This window comes from Zalophus californianus, chromosome 11, assembly GCF_009762305.2.
Source record: "Zalophus californianus isolate mZalCal1 chromosome 11, mZalCal1.pri.v2, whole genome shotgun sequence".
Taxonomy (NCBI): Eukaryota; Metazoa; Chordata; class Mammalia; order Carnivora; family Otariidae; genus Zalophus; species Zalophus californianus.
This window is the reverse complement of record NC_045605.1, coordinates 8,805,421-8,825,935: the sequence shown is the minus strand read 5'-3', so window position 1 is coordinate 8,825,935 and position 20,515 is coordinate 8,805,421. Positions and strand designations below refer to the sequence as shown.

General features: G+C 51.0%; 2 protein-coding genes across 5 annotated transcripts in view; one reads left to right on the top strand and one right to left on the bottom strand.

Moving 5' to 3' along the window:
• The window catches only part of PPP2R1B (protein phosphatase 2 scaffold subunit Abeta), a 31,749-nt gene extending 15,401 nt beyond the window's left edge, over positions 1–16,348 (top strand). The window contains exons 12-17 of one of the 4 annotated variants that reach the window (XM_027578218.2): positions 2,618–2,772; positions 3,369–3,511; positions 3,894–3,985; positions 8,201–8,322; positions 15,409–15,489; positions 16,204–16,348. In XM_027578218.2, the coding sequence (XP_027434019.1) occupies positions 2,618–2,772; positions 3,369–3,511; positions 3,894–3,985; positions 8,201–8,322; positions 15,409–15,489; positions 16,204–16,296 (686 nt within the window). In that variant the 3' untranslated portion in view covers positions 16,297–16,348. Of the gene's footprint in view, positions 1–2,617; positions 2,773–3,368; positions 3,512–3,893; positions 3,986–4,380; positions 6,731–8,200; positions 8,323–15,388; positions 15,645–16,203 lie in introns of those variants that run through there. The other 3 variants (XM_027578219.2, XM_027578217.2, XM_027578220.2) reach the window with 3 other exon arrangements.
• A 2,049-nt stretch (positions 16,349–18,397) lies between these two features.
• Positions 18,398–20,515, bottom strand: part of SIK2 (salt inducible kinase 2) — a 122,334-nt gene continuing 120,216 nt past the window's right edge. The window contains 2 exon segments of the mRNA XM_027578207.2: positions 18,398–19,565; positions 20,284–20,375. Of these exon segments, the coding sequence (XP_027434008.2) occupies positions 18,971–19,565; positions 20,284–20,375 (687 nt within the window). The 3' untranslated portion in view covers positions 18,398–18,970.

The following is a 20,515-nucleotide window of genomic DNA, read 5'->3' as shown; positions in this document are numbered from 1 at the left end:
TGTGAGAGAAACGTGCACATCTTGCAAACGCATATATCTGCAGGTGATTTCAGTGTTTTAAAACGAGATGTGAAGACTTTTTCTTGTCCTTTAAAGTTATCTTTTTATGTCCAATTTTTTTTCTTTTTAAATGAAACTTAAGTTTGGTAAATCATAAAAATTCCTTTCCTTTTAGGAAAATAATGTTTATATTATTTCCGATACATATTTAATGTTAGTGGGAAGGACATATCCCAGCGGGTCATTCTATATACTTTTTTTGAAAGCTTGCATTTTAGATAAATTCTGAGGCACTTTTAAAGTCTTAGTGTTCCACAAAGAATTGAATTCCTCACACCCATTCTCTGTAAGATTGCTGTCTGTACGAGTCAGTTACTCCTCACTTTGCAGACATCTTTCCTCCAATTTGGGACCGTAAGAGAGACCCTTGTTCCTGTCTCTGCAGTAGCTAGCATACTAAGTTGGTATTGCAAGCATTGTTTGAATTGATGACATGTCAGCTCTGAAATCGTCCTGCACTTAATTAGTCACATGGGTTTTTTGTTGGTTTTGTTTTGCATTGTAGATAACTACTGTGTAGTGATCACTGATCAGTTACATTTTTGAAACGTTTTTCCTGCTTACTAAACTACTAAAAGAATATTGTGAAAAATCTGGAGTAGTATAAGGAAGAAAGTGTCCCCTCTTTTCCTGAGTTTGAGTGGACAGTATCTTGATCAGAGGGAGGAATTTAGAAGGGGAATTTATTTCTTACAGGAGAAAGGATAAAGTATCGGAGTGAGCATGTAGAGTGTATTAGGCATTCAGAGGAACCTTTCAAGTCCATCAGACCTTGAGGGAAGAGGGAAAGAGGAAAAGAGACAAAACAAGGAGAGAAAACAGGCAGAGCTCTGGAATGGTTTGCATTCTTTTGGCACAAAATTGAGGGGAGCCAAGAACATAGTAGGCATTGAGCCAAGTACAGTTGAGTACAGCTGAGGTCTGGGTCAAGGCTGAGCGTGTGCGTGGTCTCTGGTTACTCTGGCTGTGAGATCCCTTCCTATGGTAATGGCATTAAGAGGAGAAAAATCGCTAGCAAATTAAAAAGCAGAATTAGACAAGACACAGTTGCTTTAGCAACTCCAGCTTAGGGGGAGGAGTTGGGAGGGGTTTGTGCCCAAGACAAAGACCACGACTGTGAAGGGAGGGAGTTAGTGTTATGGGTCAAACGGTTGACTTGAGCTGGCTCCGTGGAGAATGCTTCTGGCTGTCATTGACTGGCGGCTTCTCCCACAGACGGTCAGGTTTCGTATTGGTAATAAATTATATAGTTCCTTGGCTATGCGGTCTTTCCTGTTCTCAGCAATGGCATTGCCAAGAAGGATCTGTGGACTGGGGAGAGTTGGACATTCCCTGTCTGGAAGCCTTATGTAAATTGTCCAGGATTGGGGCTGCATTCTTGCAGCTAGTCTTGCCTCCCCTGTTCCCCAGGAGGGTTGGGCCTACCTGGAGAGAGAAGTAGAGTAAGGAGTCGGTACCCACTGCCCTGGATTTGTTATCTGAGCCCCAATTGTGAGTTTTATGGGACCGTGAAATGAAGCTGCCCCAGCCTGACTTTGTTTGGTGCTGTGCAGTGAGTTGTTGAGAAGGTAGTAGCTCAGGCTTTTATTATTCTAGATTTAGGATATTCTTGATAAATGATCTTACAGGGAGTTACTAGATGTTATAGCACACACATTTATTCACAGAATACATTTGACATGTTGTCTCAACATATAAATCTTTTAAGGGAGAAGAGGCAAGTCGTTCTGAGGTTTTTAGTTGCTGTCTTGCAGGTGACCATAGTGGCCTATGCGTGACCTCCCTGCTGGCTTTCTCTCCTCTGCTGTGGTTGCTGCTGCTGGAATTATCTTGATTAAATACCACATTGGTCATCAGGTCACAACTTTGCTTTAAAAGCTCATCGTTTTTCTTACAAAATCTAAATTTAGCTCCCAAGGTGCTCTGTGTTCGAGTGCACCAACTCTCGACCTCAAGGTCTTGCACCCTGCAGTTTTTCCCCTTTGTGTCTGGCTTCATTGGTTTCTGCCCTCTCCAGGAATTCCTCCCCTCTTTTCTCCACTTACACAAATCCTCCTTAATCTCCGAGATCCAGTGCCAGGCCTCTCTTTCCTGAAGCTTCGTGGACCTCCCTTTTCTCTCTTCTCTAAACTCCTCCAGCCCTCACGATCTTTGCTACACGATTTCATGGATTGTGCTGACCAGTCTTACCCCATGTGACTTCTGGGAGCCCGGCAGCTTTCACTTCTCTGATAGAGTGTGGGGAAGTCTCTTCTGTATTCTTTCTCTAACACCTAGCACATAGTAGGCACTCAGTATTTGTTAATTAATTAATGATGCCTCTCATGAGCTCCTTAGCTCCTTTTTCTTGGACATATTATACATTCTTAAACTATAAAAAGACCAAATCTTTATATTATGAGTCCTATCTGACCATGTTGACCATTATGTAATAGGAGTAAATTTGGAGTGTTGGGAGAGTTTTGTTCTTGGCCCCCCTTCGATGATGAGGTCAGTAAACTAGGTTATGCTTCTGATGTGAGCAGCATGACAGTGTGCCCTTCACCTCTTCTGCCAGTGTATGCCATCCGTGAAGCTGCCACCAACAACCTCATGAAACTCGTTAAGAAGTTTGGTACAGAGTGGGCCCAAAACACCATCGTTCCCAAGGTGCTAGTAATGGCAAGTGATCCTAATTACTTGCACAGAATGACCACTTTATTCTGCATTAATGTAAGTATCATATGGCTGTTACTGCTAATTAGGCACTAAAGCAGTTATTTGGGGCTGTATTTCTGAATTCAGAATATAGTGTGTTCTGTTTGGAATCTGTTTCTTATACTGATTAATTTGGGCAGTTGATGAGAGAAAATGTCAGTTTTTAAATTCATGTTAAAATCCGTAATCAAGTCAGTGGTGAATTCTGGTTTAATTCTGAGATTCTTTGAATGCTACCTTGTATCCCTCATTCAGATGCTCAGATTAGAAACATTTTCCTGTTGGTCAGTTACTTTCTTTTTAAATATTCATTTATCTTTTTGGATTTGGGGATATTTAGAAACACGGAAGTGTTTTAGGGGCGCCTGGGTGGCTCAGTCGGTTAAATGTCCGACTTTTGATTTCGGCTCAGGTCAAAATCCTTGGGGTCGTGGGATCGAGCCTTGAGTTAGGCTCCGGGCTCAGTGCAGAATCTGCTTGAGATTCTCTCTCTCCTTCTGCCCCTCCCCTCACATGTGCTCTTGCACGTGCATTCTCTCTAAGAAACCTTTTAAAAAAACAAAACAAAACCTAAAAGTGTTTTAAATGTACCATCTTAATTCTTTTTCAAGGCGCTCTCTGAAGCCTGCGGTCAGGAAATCACCACTAAGCAGATGCTGCCCATCGTATTGAAAATGGCAGGAGACCAAGTAGCGAATGTCCGTTTCAATGTGGCGAAATCCCTTCAGAAAATTGGACCAATTCTAGATACTGAGTAAGATTTCCGTATTAGTCTTAAGAAGGAGATTTAAATGTTTACCTTGTAGTGGGGAGTAAGAGCATAACCTAAGTTGAGTGATTTTCACTTGGCCGACGGTAAGGGTTTGTGTAACGGAAGTAGTAATTTGACAACCATTTCTGAGGGTGTGACTCTGCCGTTTTGTGTCAAAGCTCTGTATACGTGTAGGTCATTGTCTGAAGCTAATTCTCTGGAGGATTTAGAAATTACTGAGTACTGGTCAGGTGTATATTCTAAGCATTTACAGTTTTTTTTTTTTTTATTTGAAACTTGACAAATTACCATAGACCATGTATACCCTAAAGCATTTATCTGGCCCAGAGGGCTGCCTCTCACAGATAACACTGTTGGATTTTAGTGCCCTGCAGGAGGAAGTGAAGCCGGTACTGCAGAAGTTAGGTCAAGACGAGGACGTGGACGTCAAATACTTCGCACAGGAAGCGCTAAGTGGTGGGTTTGTCTGCTTTCTGTCTTGCCCTGGTGAGCGGGGTGTGAGTGAGTGAAGCGGGCAGGCGATGTGTGTGTGGGAGCGGGGTCGGCAGGTTGCTGGTACGCCAGGGCCCTCTGTGGGTGGAACCTTCCTGGCCCACCGTGGAGCAGGCCATTTTGTGAGTCCCAGGTCTAGGGCTGGGTAGGATTCGGATTCTCATGGGTAAGAACGGTTTGTCGTTTGGATTTCAGTCAGTTTTTAAAGTTTAACTCAAGCCTGGCAGAGCAGAGAAACTGACCAAAGTGAGAAGCCCACAGTCTCATGCTTTCGCATCATTGTTGTCATACTTAACATTCACATAGACAGTTCATGAACTTTCTGTACCACTAACTTGATTTTCTTTGGAATTTTCCAGTGCTTGCGTTGGCATAATGAGGAACAGGAGGGAAAAGACTTTGCTAAATTCTTATCACAGATTTCTAGTCAATGTGTTCTTAAACTGGGTGGAGAAAAAGTGGAAAACCTTCAAGACCTCATCCAAGCAGATGGCAGCCGCTTACAAGAGATCAAATTTCAGTGACTTGATTCTTTCTAAAGATGAAATGGGATTGTTTTTTACTTGTCTTTTTTGGGATAATTATATTTAAAGCATTCTTACTGTTTGTGACCAGTTCCCGACACTTGGTACAGTCATGTCTTGATTGTCTCCTGCTGATTTATCTGGCACCAGGTGGGCTCCTGCATCTCACTGTTGAATCAGGCCCTGGCCACTTACTATTCCCAACCGAGCCTGGATGGGTTTGGACCCAGACAGGGAGTGGAGTGATTTTCTTGATGTTTACATATATCTGTGTGTGTCTCCATCATTCCAAAGTTAAATGTACATGGTTTAGAACCCTCTATTTGGGAGACACATGGAGATGTAACTGTATAGAAAGCCACATTTTCCCGGATAATGATGGTCTGCATTGGCATCTCTCATGAAAGGGGAGTGTGGAAGCTCAGGGTTCATGTATTGGTGGTTTTGGTTTTTATTTGCTTGATTTTCACTGCAATCATGTCATTCAGAAACCTGGAGTACAGATGCATCTCGCTGCTCACATGTGGTGTTGAGCCCCACCTGAATGCCAGTGGCTCAGCACCGTGGCTGCATTCACAAACACTTGGCTCCCTCCCTCTGCCCCCCGAGAAACGAAAAATGTTGTGCGACCCTAATAAGCAGTCGTGTGACTGCTTCACTGTAAGATTGCCATTCCATGTTTCTGGTGAGTGGAGAAACTGCTGGTGGAGTGTTGTGAGGAGTTCCTGCTCTTGACCCGGCTCTGCTTCCCGGCTCTGCTTCCCGCCTCTTGCTGTCGGGGCCCTCTTCGCACCGCTGCCTCGGGATGGGGGGGATGGGTGATGCCGGGTGCGCCGCATTTGTAGTGTTTGTGGTTCTACTTGTATGGTAAAACCTCAGTAATTCCTCCTGGAATTTAAGAGAAGGAGTTAAGCTGGAGGGTTTGCTGAAGCCCATTAATAGTATGTCAGGAAGCCTGTTGTATCTGTACAACTGAAGTAATTTTAAAAAGCTCTCTTTAAAAAGCACCCTTTTCCAGTTGACATGCCCGTTACTGATCAGTCTTCACTTTTATTAAAATACCTTCGATGGGGATCGTTGTAGGCCATACCTGTTTTTGGATGTATTCATTTCACTCTTTATCTCTGAAATATATATGTATGTATTTCATGGAGACTATAAATATTTTTTCTTTTAGATTTATATTTTTCACCTAATCAAACTTGCCTTGTCCTAAGGAATTTTAATGAGGTTTTATTGTAGCTTATTTTTTGCTCCTTGTATGTTGTGGTGTGGTTTCCTTGTTTCCATTTTGGTTTTTGAATTGGTTCTTTCATTTGGTGAGCCCAGTGAGCCCTGTTCGGTGAAGTTCGGCAGACTGCTGTACACCTTTGTATGTGAAATCATTACATAAAACCAAGTTTGACCTGATGCTTCCAGGTTTGTCTTACCTTAGAGATAACAGAGCCTTTTAAATCAGACATTCTGCCTGCATTTAAAACTACCAGCCTACCTTATAGGAAATGTCTATTTTATTACTTTTTGGGCCAAGGATTAAATGTATTCCTATGCAAAAAAACTTTCCTACATTCTTGTTTTAATATCTTAAACTATTCTGTAAACATTTTAATTTTAGTTTTGTGGTTCTTTTTGTTTCTTATTATCTCCAGGTTATGTTCCCCTTCAGTGAATTGCATGTTTGAGAGATTGATGTCTTGATTCTTGAAACAGACTTGCACAACTGTTGCTTAACTCTTTGGTTGGAAATGCCATGGGCTTTGGGATGGACTTTTAAATGTCTTTTGGACTTCAGATGTATTCCCTGGGGAGCCCTGAGTGTTGGCCTCTCCCTCTAAGACAGTGATAAAGGGGAGACAGGAGCCCTGGCTTTCACAGGCATGGGTCTGGGAGCTAAGCAGGCTCTGTATTTCTGGGTGACCCCTTAGGGAGTTCATCGACTCCTTCTGTTTTAAGCAATAGGGAATCCCTTTTGTTACTCAAGGGGAATTGTTCTTTGGCTCATGCCAGTCATATTAACCATGGATTGGTTTTCCCATCTTGTTTTCACTGGCGTGTCCACTCCAGGAGCTCCATAAGGGCAGGGATTTTTGTCTGTTCTGTCTTCTACTGTATTGCCAGCACCTAGATCAGTGTCTGGTGTACATAGTAGGTGCTCAATAAAAATCTGTTGAATGAATCTCTAAAATCTGTCCTTTGATGTGTTGCGTGCGAGGAACAAGTCATCGAAGGTACCACACTACAGCTCATGCTCCCACTGACAAAACGGAAGGATTTTGCGACTCTTAAACAAGCTTTGGGTCGTGCTTCCCCAGGCTCCCCACTCCAGCCACGGTTCCATTGGGGTTTGCACGATGACCTGGGATGTACACGGGTTTTCATCCCCTGCCATTGGTGTCCGTTGGTCCATGAGGAAAGTCAAGCTGACCCCAATAAAGATGTCTCCTCAAGCCTGGAATTCACCTTAGTGTTTCTACATTTTGTGTGCGGTTGACCTGTCCCAGGTTTAAGAGACCAAGACCAGATCTTTTTTCTCTGTGCTGCCAAGAACATAGGAACCTGAAGATGTGTCCTGTTTCCTGAGGACAAACAGGTTAACATGTGGTTTTTAATGAGGGCTTGAAGTAACGGCCCTCAGCTATGGAAATGCCACGGCTTGGCCACTGGGATGCAAGGCCCCGGGGGTCTTTGCTGGACAGCCTGTCCTGACTCAACCCGGCCGCTGGACCTTTGAACCGTCTTACCCAAGCATCCGAGATCCTTGCATAGGCCTTCAAGGGAAACCGACGTGTCCTTCCCAAGCCAGTGCAAAAGCTACGGCAGTGCGTTCTTGGTGCAGTTGTGTGTATTGGTCACTGTGTTGCCAAGGAGTTGAATATCTGGTGCTTTCTTGCAGAAATCACATTGATTGCATCCCTGCCCCGGGGATGGAGGGCGGGGCAGCCAACTCCCTGGGTGCTTGTCCTGCCTTTTAAATTCCTCTGACACATGATTATCCTCCGGTGCTCTTGGAGCCTCTTCTCTCCTCTGCTTAGACACCTGGTCTGGGAGGGAGCGGTGTCCTCACTTTAAGGACTAAGTGATGGTGGTCTGTGGCTCTGTGATGGTCTCCCTCTGATTTGCATCCCTGCCTCCATCTGTGTCCTTGCCCCTGTTTCCTGGTCACTCACGTGTCTCCAGGCCTTGTACCTGCAGTGGTTTCACTGTTCCCCGCTTGCCTCCGTGAACCTGCTGTTTCTAGGAAGTTACATAATGTTTGGTTGAGATGGAAATCTGGAGGACGAAGAGTTTAATTACGCATTGGGTAGAAAAGCCAAGTCGTTTCTTTCTCCAGAGTTCTCTGAAACTGGTATTTTCAGTGCTGGAAGGAGCCGGGTCTTTCCCGCCCAGTTGGGGCTCTGCAGGCAGGCAGTGGCCAAGATGTGGGGGAGCACCCTGCTGGCACCGGAAGGCCCAGTGCGGTGGCACTTTCCATGGCGCTTGAGGAAAAAGCACCTTCAAAAAGGTTCTGGGGTGAACCAGCTTTCTCCGCCCAGGGACCCACATGCTTGTAGGTTCCTGTGCTCCCCCATTGTAGTATTGGAGCAACCAGGGCGTCCTGGCTGGGAAGTGCAGGTGGGCTGGTCGGGGGACGTCACCGTACTGTCTGTATCTCTAGCGGTGGCCCAAAGGCTGAGGAAGCTAGATTCCCCTGCGAAGGACGGTGAGGAGCCCAGCGCTCCTGGGGCTGACAAGAACCACTTCCTGAGACCCGGAGGGCCTGGAGAGGACACCGGCAAGGTGAGTGCCTCTGACGCCTGGGTCCTCCCCTGTCTCGGGCTGAGGCGTGGGTGGAGAGTGGTCCCTGGGGTGTGGTGCTCCGGCAGGCGAGGCACGGAGCAGTACTTCTGTCAGCGACGGCAAGGTCACACGGGGGACAGGGGCGGTTGGTGAGGAGTCACCTATAGAAACAGGTCGTTTCCACTTCAGAGACTATAGACCGTTCTCACTTGCTACAACTCTGCTCAGATAGCCCTGTCCGTTCAAGGACAAAACCATTTCTGTCACTTACACCGTGTAATGGTCTGAAGCCCCATTTGATGCCCCTCTGGAGAAGGTGTGCAGAAGTTTCGAACTTGAGAGTAATTGTTGATTCATTGAAGTCGGTGCTGGCCACGGCCCTGGGGCCGTTAGGAGGGTGGTCTGTGGCTTACAGATACAGTTGACTCTTGGACAACACAGGGGTTAGGGGCATTGGCCACCCTCCCGCCCCCGCACAGTTGAACATAGAACTTCTGACTCCCCCAAACTTAACTACTGATAGCTTGTCGACTAGCGGCCTTACCGACAACATGAACAGCCGATGAACATGTATTTTGTGTGGTATGTGTATTCTGTATTGTGTTCCTACAATAAAGTCAGCTAGAGAGAACGTGATTAAGAAAGTCATAAGGAAGAGAAATACATTCATAGTACTGCATTTACGGGAAAAATCTGCATATAATGGCCCCACGCAGCTCAGACCCGTGTTGCGTCAGCGTCCGCTACGTCCAGAAAAGCAGCGCCGAAGCCCTCAGCTGCCTCGTGCGGATGTCAGGCTGCATTTCGTGGACTTGGCCGACACTGGCGTTCTCGTACCCACTCGAGTGGGTCTGCTTGGTGAAGATTCTAACATTGAAAAGCTTGCCTGCTGAAGCTCCGTGGCTTTTCCATTTTATGTAAACTGAGGCCATGAGGCCCCAAACTGCAGTCTTTCATCTGAGAATGTTCTCCCTTCCAGTGGGGCTGCGCTCTCTTATCCCAGGGCCTGAGCCGCCAGCGAGTCTGGTGCGGGCCACCCCCGCGGGAAGCGCTGGGTGACAAGGCTGCTCACAGCCGCTCACAGCCTCTGGGCCTCGACCCAGGCCTGAGCTGCCAGCCCTTTGCGTTTCACACGATGTGGCCTTTGGGGAGATACCTTCACCGGAGGAGCATGAGTAAGAGTTACGTGTTTTTAGGCCTAAACCACAGCCTTGCTTGGGAAGAAAGGTGTGAGGTGTTTTCCTACAAATTCAGGGTCAACTGGCCATGTCATTAAGTGCGCCGTCTGCCTCTGACCTGAGCATGGGACGGTTGAAGTGCCCCGTCCGTGGCGGACTTGCTCGGCTCTGCAGGCAGCCCCGGGACAGCTGCAAGCAGTGCAGACAGTCCCAGTGGCCAGTCCTTGGGCCTTTGGCTTGCAAACCGCGTGCAGACACTTGTCACGCACTTGGCAGCATCCCCCTCATCTTCACTTCCCTGGACGGCGGGTGCTGGGAGCTCATTTTTCAGGTGGTTGTGAACCTCCCCTCGCCCGTCCTCTTCTGTCTACTTGGGGTCTCCCGGCGGTGCTAGGCCTCTGAGGCAGCAGATCATTTTACCCAGAAATCCCCCCTGCCCCGTGACTCAGGGAGCCTTGCCTGCCTGTCTCACTGAAGGAAAATGCCCCGAGGATGAGATGGGAGGGAATGGAGTGTTGCCAGGCAGAGCCCTGTGTGTCAGGGGCCAGCAGCCAAGTGAGTGAGCCAGGAAGTCCCCCAATGCAAACCAGAAATCATTCTTAACCCCTCACGCGCTGTCGGCGGTGCACACTGGCCCGTTGGGCCGAAGGGCCGACGGCAGGCCTGGACCGGTCAGTGTTGGGGCCCCGCGGGAGCTGTCAGGCATCCCAGGGCTTGGGCCCGCCGCTCGGTCCAGCAGGGAACAGCCCCGAGGCGAGAGCCCCGGGAGCCTGCAGGGCAGTCTGTGCTCAGGAGGCCGCCTGCCCCCCGCCCCCACCCCTGTGGGACCTGCCGGGGAGCAATGTGGCTGCCTCTGTGCGCCCTGCCCGACCCCCGGGTCACCGTAGCGGGCAAGGTCGCCCTCCCGGACGGTCTGTGGTGGCCCTCTGATGCCGGAGCGGCCCACAGGCCTCTGTCAGGCGAGGGTTAACAGAGGATTTGTTTGTTGAATCACAAAGTAGCTGTCACATGATTTTAATCAAAACACCATTTCCCTGACAACAGTGATGTCAGTCTTGTTATTGCAGGAAGGAGCAGCTGTGAGGGACATTCAGTCTCCATGCGAGCCCAGGTTTGGAGACTAAAATCAAGCGAAGCATCCATAAACAATGGTCGCAGGCGCTGACGTCCCGAGTGGTCCCTCTGCCTCCGCTCCCCTCTGTCGGGCGGTCCGTCCTGCACAGACACCGGCCCGCACCGAGTCGCCTCTCCTTTCTGTGCCCGTGGTTGCTTCCGTCCTTGTTTCTTTTTGTTTTTTCCAGTTTTCTCTATTTTCCCCAAACTCCGAGTCATTCAGGCCCCTAGGCTCTCCGGTCTCTGCCTCTGGCATCTGTCTGTCCTCCGTGCTCTCACGCGGCACTTGCTGGTGACAGGCAGTTCCCGCTAGCCCCCCCCAAGTCCCATAGCTCCGGGGCCAGCTTCCTTGCCCCCCACCACTCCCTCCCTGCCGCCTAGAGTCAGTTGGGGGGGCCCCTGGGGGGCCATTTGAGGAGCTTGGCTCTGGGTACCTGGAGGGAAGAGGCCCGGAAAGGCTGCAGGAGGCCTGAGTGCTGAGGACAGACAGCAGGGATCAGAGCCCAGGGAGGCCAGTTGGAGCCGTGCCCTTGGGCTGTGGCCTCCTCTTGGCACCGTCTCCACTGTGGGGCTTTGGGGACCGAGAAAGATCCCCAGGCCCTCCAACCCTTTGCCCAGGAGCTTGACCGGAAGGTGGAGGTTGGTGACAAAAGCCCCCTTCTGGGTGGGACGTGGCTTCTCGTGGATGCTCTGCTATCGGTGGTACCCGTGGCTGGCACTGCCCAGAACTCACGACTGAGAATGAAGGAAGCCAGGGCAAAGTCCGGGTTCTCAGCCTGTGGCAGGTGCTCGGGATAGGGCAGCTGGCCTTAACCCTGTGCAGAGATCCCATCGGTGTCACACAGCCATGTTCTGAGTCCAGCGTTGGGTCAGGAGTTAAGTGAAAGCAAGGCAGGCAGAGCTGAGATTGTGACGAGCCGTCTAGGGGAGCTGGGAATCTCCTTGGGGCTTTCTGCTTGGAGGGCAGGGCCAGGCCAGGCTGCCCTTCAGCCTCACAGTAAACCTGGGAGTTCAGTCAGCCGGGGTGTGCTCCCAAGTTAGCGCTGGGGACAATGAGCCTTTGCTGGGATGTGCTCAGGTTCGTGGCAGGGCTGGGAGGGGTTGCCAGGACCCAGGACGGGTCAGAGGGGCCTTGCTGCCCCCCCCGCCCCCGGCGGGGAATGGGTAGGCCCCACTCTGCCTGAAAAGCCTTTCGGGCCTGGGTGGTGGCTGCTCCGGGGGGGGGGGGGGTGTGCGGGCTGGGAGAAGCTGGACCCCGTTCTCCTGGCCAGGCCCTTGCATCCCTGGAGCCTCCTCCAGCTACCTGCTTGCCCTTTGGCCCTCTGCTGGCGCAGGGATCCTGCTAAATATTTGGGTTTCTCTGGTGACTAGAGGGCAGTTCTTGGGCCTCCCACTGAGGAATCAGTGGAGGCTGTGAGCTCAGGGTCCTCTGCCTGGCGTGCTTCTGGGAGAGGCCTTGGGGGCTCTTCTCCATTCAGCTGTGCCCCTCTCCCAGTTAGGCGGGTGGCCCTGGCATGGTAACGGACTGACTTCTGAGGGTCACCGTTCTCAGTCTGGCCCCTTCTCAGCATCTCAGGCCCCATTATTCCCTCCTTGTCTTTGGGGAGTCAGGAGAGACTGAACCAAACTCTCAAAGGCTCCCTGATGGGGGGAGGATGAGTGGATTCTCCCTTCGAGAAGGAGCAGGTAGCCAGGCGCAGAGACTTGGGGGCACGGGGCCTACTGCGCCTGGACCGGCAGCAATGGAGGCCGGCTGGGGAGCTGGCTGGAGACACTGTGTCCCTTTGGAAGTGGGGGCAAGTCCTGGGCCCTGCTTGGCCCGGCAGAGGCCCGGGGTCTGGGGCTCAGCTCTCCCTGGTCCCCTCCTCCTCTCCCTGGGCCAAGCCTCTGGCTCACAAAGGCCAGAGAAGGGAAGGATGTTCCAGGGAATGTAGGTCAGGGGCCCGACGGGCTAGCTTTGGCCAGCCTCTGCTGGCAGGTCTGGTATTTTGGCCTGTCCCCTGGGGTTGTTTTTGGCAACACAAAAATGATGGAGAAATTTGGTGGGAAAGGGAAAAGTCCATAAAACATCATTACTGAAATTGAGTGCTTTCCTTAAGAAAAGAGGCTGTTGAAACTCAGTAAGTTCTTGGGTCACCCAACAGGGTACCAGTCTTTTGGGGGCAGGACTGAGCACCTGTGCATGGTGCTGGGCAGCGCAGGTCAGTGCTGAGGGCTCTGCTTTCTTCCTGCCCTTAACCGCCCCCTGCACCAGCAGATGATCCCTGTCTGGGAGCGGTCTCGGTTCTGTAGCATCGGCTCAACCGTAATGGTCTGAGTGAAACCAGATCGCTGTTGAACTTGCAGCCAGAAAGCAGGATTTCATACTGCCCTTCCTCTCAGGGTTTGGCACTAGGACAAGTCCGAACATCTGAGTGGCCTCTCACGCCTCATGGGTTCTCCAGCACCTGAGGGGCACCGAGCAGGTGCCTGGCCCCAGGAGGGGGCCGCCGTGTGTGCACGCTGGGGGAGGGTCGAGGCCTTCCGCAGGCCCTCGGGATGTGCCATTATGAATAAGGAATGGTGTCTTGCTGGCCCCCAGTTCCACGCCTTGCTCTGTAGCTGGCTTGAACTTGGGGAGCCCCTCTTCCTGCTCCGGAGGCCTTAACCGGGCAGACTAGGTCCCTGAGGACCCAGCAGCAGGCAGCGCCCGGCCCGCGCCTCGTCCGTGCGCAGGCTGTGGTTAGCCGGGCTTCCGTCAGCACTGTGCGGCGCCTAACATGTACTCAGGCGATTTCTGAGCAAGGTATTATTTACCCTGCTGACGTCAATGAGAACATATTATCCACTGTCCTTTTTGTAGCCTGAAATGAGCACCAGGGCTCAGGGAACACAGCCACCTTCCATACTTTAAAGATTCCACTCACGGCCTGATGAGGTAAAGGCCCTGTCTCCTCTGACATTCATAGCATCCAGGCTCTTAGAAAACAAGTTGTTTTTATTTTAATTCAGTTTTAGGTTGGAAACATAAAAACAGTACATTTTCCTTGCAGAACACTGCCCCACGTAAATTACCATTTGGTAACAAAGATCATTTATTAAACTGCATTTTAGGCAATTTTCTATCATTGAGGGACAGGGTCCATTTTGATTTTGTTTTCACATTGGAGCTATTATGATTTGCACTCAAAATACTAAAGCTATCGCACTCACCGTTTTTTTCTTAGTAATTAAAAAAAACCACACGGAAAAAAATAACTACAATCAGATTTTTATCAAAAGTAACTTTCACAAACCAAATATCCAGTAAAGACCACCCTCCTCCTTTCAGAAATAAGCAAATAATCTTGCCCTTTCTACAAAGTGCAAATATCTCAATCACTTTTATTTCTTAAATTGCAGTCCCCAAAGAGAAGCAAACCTTTTCTTCTGCTTTTCCCTCCAGAGATTTTGGTGGAGGCAGGTTCCTTTCACCATCAGCAGTGGGAAGGCTTGGCCACTTGGATTTCCTTGACTGAGCAAATCTTGAACCGGATAGCCCCCCCACAGCCAGAGGCGGGTCTGAGTTCACTCTACTTGCTCGAGGAACAGGGAAATCCAGTCTGGGGTCCTATTTTTCCAGGATGTTCTTTTGTACTTCTATTTTTATAGTGCCCCTGTACCCACCCACTTTGCCTCTGAGAAGACAGAGTATTCAATCCAAGTATGTGAATTGTTTTATCTCTAGAAGTGTCCAATTGGCACTCATATTTGATGGACCTTGACAGGAGAGAAATGTTACACCCCTCCTGCAGGCCAGGCTCCTTCCTGATTCTTCTCCCAGGGCCTCCTTTCGTGGGGCTGGGTCTGTGGGCCTGCAGCACTGAGCCGAAGCCCTGCAGTTTGGCCCCTTTGCAGTCAAGGAGGGGTGTGCCCTGCCCCCCTCTAGGGGGGGCTCCTCTAGGAAATTACTATGTTGTGTGACTGGGAGAAACTAGACCTCTGTGTGAGCCTATGCTTCTGTACTTAACTGGACCCTGCAAGGAGGGCGGTCTGTGGGGTCTGTGTCTCTTGAGCCTGTTCCTGCACGGCCGCCCGGGGTGGGGGGCACCTCTTCCTCCCCCAAAGCCAGGGAGCTGCCAAGAGGAGACTATGGTTGCGGGGACAGAGTCCCAGCCACCCCGTGCTTACCTAAGCTGGGGGCTTTGTTGATATAGCTACTGGCTCGTGAAGAGAGTTCCAGATGCTAGTGAGGGGAAAGAGCGCCCAGGGAGAAGCCAGGAACCCCCGAGCCGCCCCAGCTCCTCCCGCACGGGCTCTGCCCTCCGCCGGCTCACCTAAACTCAACTGCCGCGAGCTTTGGTGTCCTCAGCTGGAAGCAGTGAGGACTGGATGTGTCCCGCTAATTCCACAGAATCGTCGTGAGGCTTAGATTCCTTGTGAAATGTTTGTGAATTAATGTACAAATACGAGCTGTTGCTCCTTGCAGACAGGCAGGCTGACACGGGGCGGGAGCTGAGACGCCCCCCCCCCCACGCCCTGCGCTGCTGCAGTTGGCCCAGCGGGGGGCACTCTGTGGTCAGTGACCCCCCCCCACCTCGGGGGGCCACAGGGCAGGCAGGCCCACACCACTGAACCTGTCAGAGGGGACACACACATTTAAAGAATCTTTGTCCAGTTTTGAAACAGAGGCAGATAACTGCTCTCGTCTTCCACACACACCACTCTGAAGATAAGTTGTTAAAATTTCCAGCAGCAGCACAGCGATCAAAGACCCCTGCCTATGCAATGACTCCAACTTACTACCTATTCTCCAGTTTGTCCCTTTGATGTCTAGGCACACAGAGAGCGAGCGGCTCGGGTGGTTTCTGAGGAGGCAGTAGAGGCGGCCCGGTTCAGGGGTACAGACGCGGCCAAGGTAAGCCCCCGCACGGGGATTCCACAACTGCTCCCCGGGGCCAGAGCTCTCCGAGCACCCTCTGTATTGTCTCTAGGGGAGGAGGAATGTGGCGGAGAGAGCTGGAGGATGAACTTCCTTTAAACCAAAAGGGTGCTTAGGTGTAACTGTCGACAGAGGCTTCTGAACGTAACCCAGAGCACCGCGTGCAGGCCCGCACGCCCGAGCCACCTGGTGCTGCCTAGCAGAGCATCCCCCCTTCTTGCCGACTCCAAGCATTCTCCCCTCTGGGGTGCCTCTTCGGGGGCAGAGCTGGGGGGAGAGGCCCGTAGTTGGCAGGAGGGAGGGTGGCCCGCTCCCGCCCCAGAAGGGCACAGGCCCTTCTTCTCAGATGTGGGGGCAGACCAGTGGCACCCGAGGAACTCAGGAAACAGCTTAAGCGCCTGGCAGGTCTTTATGTCTGAGCAGGAGGGGGAGTCGACTTTCTCCTTCCTGGGAGCAAAGTTTGATGACGGCAGGGGAGGGAAGGGGTTTCGTTCCTATCAGAACAGCGTCCTTTAGCGCCATGCCCTCGTCCCCCACCGTGGGCCACAGACGGTAGTCTTTAAGTGGATAAGGGAGAGGGGTGGCTGTGGAGAACCTTCCGCCGCCCCCATGGTCAGCGTAGCTCCCTGGGGACTTTACAGGAGAATACACACCTTTCTGTTGTGGTAACGCGCTCTACTTGCCTTACAGGGACCAGCATATCAGTTGCATGTAAATACTAGAGACACACTTGCCCAACTGGAAATTGCAGAACTAGTGCATTTTTCCCAAAGCAGAGACTAATACCCCTGGATTAAAAAAAGAACATAAAAAATAAAGTACCACACATATTGCACTTTTTGCTGAATGAAATTTTTACCTCCAGTTCATCTCCCCCAAGTCTCTTCAGAGGAGCCTGGTTTACAAGATAATAAAGCGAATGATTACTATACAGTAGTGTAGACACGCTAACGTGAAACAACCTGGAAAGAAAGTCCTTATTTCAAAGTAGCCTCTCGTAAAAAGAGAGGTACGAAGCCTTCCTAGTGTTGTTTTAGTGTGTGTGGAAGCCACTCAGAAGTGGCCGGAGGGCACCGGTCAGGGGACAGAGCCATGGAGGCAATCCCACGGGGCTGGGAGCACACTTTACCGACCGTCACTAGTTTCCTCTCACCAGCTGACATTTCAGTAAAGACGGATCGTTACAGAATTTATTGATTTCTGCTTGAAAGGAGAAAAGCAAATAGCTTACGCCACAGGTCCGGAGGGCGGCTCATGCTCGGCGGCAGGGCCCCCGCACCGAGCCCCTGCGGGGAGCTTCCCCGCGTGCAGCTCCAGGCCCTACAAACACCAGCAGCCTCTCCTGCCGTGCCCTGGGCCCGGCCGCAGTCGGCCACGCCGCTCCAAGGGTTCCCGGACTTGGGGCTCCTGGCTGGGGCGGCGGGGGGCAGCCTCGGTGTCAGCCTTTAAGTGCCACTCCTGCCGCCCCAGTTTCAGGCTGGGAGGCATTTTAATTTCATAAACATGCCAGTGCCTCTGTAGTATATTTTGGAAAAATATCCTTTAGTCTAAACAAATCAAGCCCTATTTCATAACTGGCTTATTTTGCAAAGACTAAAAACAGATTAGAGATCTTAATGAAAGGATCGCTTAAATGATGTTCTCTATTTCATGAAATCATCAATCTTAAGTCTGAGGAGGAATAGACAATCCACAGAAGGAACAGAATTCATTCCTACCGGGTTTTCATGAGTTGTTACATCACAAAAACGACAGTCCTCCATGGGCACCCTGTCTGTCTTGCTAACACCTGGACGCTTCACCCCAGCAGAGCCCGCACCAAGGACTGCTCACATCACCCACGCTGGGAGGGACTGGGGCATGCTTCTCACCTGCCTGGACACCCACTACAATGAGGAAAGGCAACTTAAAGGTGTTTCTAGATGCAGCATCAGTGTAGTGTCTCTCTTCTTTGTGCTTTGTGACGCTTTGTGCTTAGTGCATTCATCTGCTGATAGGACAAGCCATTCTACAGGACAGAAACGACAGTCTGTCAGTAACACTGGGTTGTAACATTGGGATGTTGCTGTCCAAGCGACAGGTTGTTACTTCTAGGTATACGGTTAACTAGCTGGTGCATCTAGCTTTTACTTACTCTGATGAGAGAATTGGAAGGGTTAAGGTTACGTTTTCACTAGTCATAGAACGTGTCTGGCAGATGATCTGCTAGATGGTTAACACATTTGTGGTTTTAAATATTGCTGTAATACTTGAACGTTTTGTTACAAGTCAGAACTTTTAAGGAAATTAAGAATGCGATTCCCACACGGTGGAAAACAAACTCCGAAGTAACTTTGGATTTAGCATTGACATAAATGGAAAACTGTTGGTTTCTACAGAAAAGAAAGAATTAAAGCATGATCTGGGGGAAAAAAGGCACAGCACTACCACTTCACATGGGAGATCAAAGTTCATGTTTCTTGTCCTTGAAATTCCTAAGCCCTATATGAAACTGTCCAAATGTACAAAGCTCAGTAAACTACCTGCAACATCGAGTGTAGAGTCAAAGTAGTTATTCCGTTTTAAAAGAGACGCGAGGTCCTCTGGAGACCAACAGCCCCAGACCAGCAGTCTACACCAAAGACTCAGCAGGGACAGCTCGTCTTCCCTGGGCCCAGAGCTGCTGCCCCCAAGGGCTCCTCGCAGCTCATCCCTCGCCCGCCCCCACCCCCCCCCCCCCGCTGTGCTGGGTCTCGTGGTTCCACAGGTGACAGCACTGGAGCCCCGAGTCCACTCTGCACCCCGGGAACCTTCGGAAGAGGGGTGCCACTGCTCCCAGGTGGAGACGACTGCCCGTCTCCGGGGTCAGTGCCAGCTGTGGCTTTGTGGCCCCTGAAGCAAAGCTCACGTTCCACTTCGTTGCAGTGGTCTCAGGGACAACCTGCAGCTTCAAACTCAGGACTCAGTGACCAAGCACAACTTTTCTTTTACTTCCCGTGCATCAAAGTCCATTACATATTCTTCACTTGCCTAACAGAACGTGCTGTTGCTTGGCTTCAGTGAAAAATCTAGTGTTGTTTTGTTTTTGTTTTGCCCACATCCAATGGCACAGTTTTTCCTGCTTCTACCAAAGATTTCCCTTGATAACAATTGGCGTCGTTCTACAGAAAACCTAGGGCCACATGTCTTCTTACAAAAACATCTGTCAGTCCTCCCATGAGAGCTGGCTCCACTTGACGTAAGGGCATGAGCCTCAGCTACCACTACACTCCGGCACTTGCCCCAGAAGACGGTGGTGGGACAGAGCCAGGAGAAAGCGACATGTGCCCGGCCAGGCCCTCTGATTCCAGTTGGGGAACTTAACTTTTTCTCCAGTTGGGAGAGGGCAGGAAAATAAGCTTTAAATTTAAAAGGCTGGAATAAAAAGAGAAATAGACATTCTTCCTTCACTTGACCCGCCTCACTTCCTGTGCTGAGGTTAATTTACCAGGACGTAGCCACTGTGCTGTGGGTCCACAGCCTCCAGCATTTCACAATCGAAGAGTCCGGGGAACTCTGGGAGGGCTAGAGGGTCGTAGCTGGAGGGGGCCTCCTGCAGTCCCGAGCTCCGGGGACAGTCCTGTGCTGCTAGGCTGCTCTGCGGGCCTCCATCCATGGGGTACTGGCAGGGAGGGGGGTAGTCTGGCTCCGGCGAGGCAGCCCCTGGCAGCTCGCAAGTCTGATAGGAGAATGGTAAGGGGGTCGGGGCAGCCCCTGCCTGTTGCGCAGGGGGCGGCGGCGGCGGTGGTGGAGGAGCCCGGGGGCGGGGCGCAGAGGGCAGGGGCTGCAGCCGCATCTGGTACTGGCTGAGGAAGGGGCTGTACTGCATTTGCTCGGAAGTGGGCTCCAGGACGGGGCTCAGGGGCTGGGGCAGGCTGAAGGGCGGGGGCTGCGGCGACGCCGTGGCTGTCTCCTGGCGGGGCAGGGGCAGCTGCTGACTCGGCGGCGGGTACGAGCTCTCTGCTATCTGCATCTGATTAAAGTACGCCTGCAGCTGAGACTGTTTCTGGAGAAAGAGTCGCTTCTGTTGGAGTCTAAATTGGCAATAGCAAAAGAAAGTTTCAAATCTTCCTCAGTGATGGCAATTTTGTACAAATCCAGGATCAGTCCTCCCACTTCTCTTTTCCGCAGCAAAAAAAAAAAAAAAAACCAAACAAAAAAACCAAACCCCCTCCCCCCAGAAACCCCCCAAAATGGGGGTAGGAACCAGCGGTGTCTGGTTTCGTAGCCCTGACATTTTTTGTCCCCTGATTCTGACGGTTCCCTCAGTGCCACACCAAACACTAATTCATCTTCTCTAAGACCGAGTTTTTCTCCCTCTAAAGCGAGAGGCTGATTTCCCATCCAGAGTGTTTTAAAGGGGGGTAATGCCTGGCCTCTGGGGGTGGCTTAGGGTAACTCTACATTGGCCAAGCTGCTGCTCCCAGTGAGGCATGAGGACACGAATTACTGCAAGAGATGACGGAGGCCCTCTCTGCAGTAGAACCCACTTACACTGCTGTAGGTTACGGACTCTGAAAGCTTAGGTCTATTCATAACCCATAGGGGAACACTAGAAGGGAAAGAAAACAAAGCAAACGCAGGCCTGCCATATCCTGCCAGACCCATCTCCCGAGGACACCGGACTATCTGCACCAGTGATCATGTCTTGAAACCTGTGTCGCAGTAGAAGCAAACGCTGGTGGGGGGGGGGGGGGGGACAACACATCCAGCGTCCTGAAGTCTTCAGCCAAGAAAGGGACCCTCTCTCACCTGTGTTCCTGCAGCTGCTGCTCAAGGCTCCGTGGTGGTTCTTTACAATAAAGCTGACAGGTGTTCTGGGCTTTTGACAGAAGGCTGGGCTTCTGGAAGAGTAGAAAAAGAATATGAGCATGACAATATGATGTCATCCAGGATGCGGTCACTGGACTGTCCTGTTTGCCCGGAGGACGAGGCCAACTGTGTCCTCCCGAATCTGCGCAGGGTGAGGGCGTGGACCCCCACT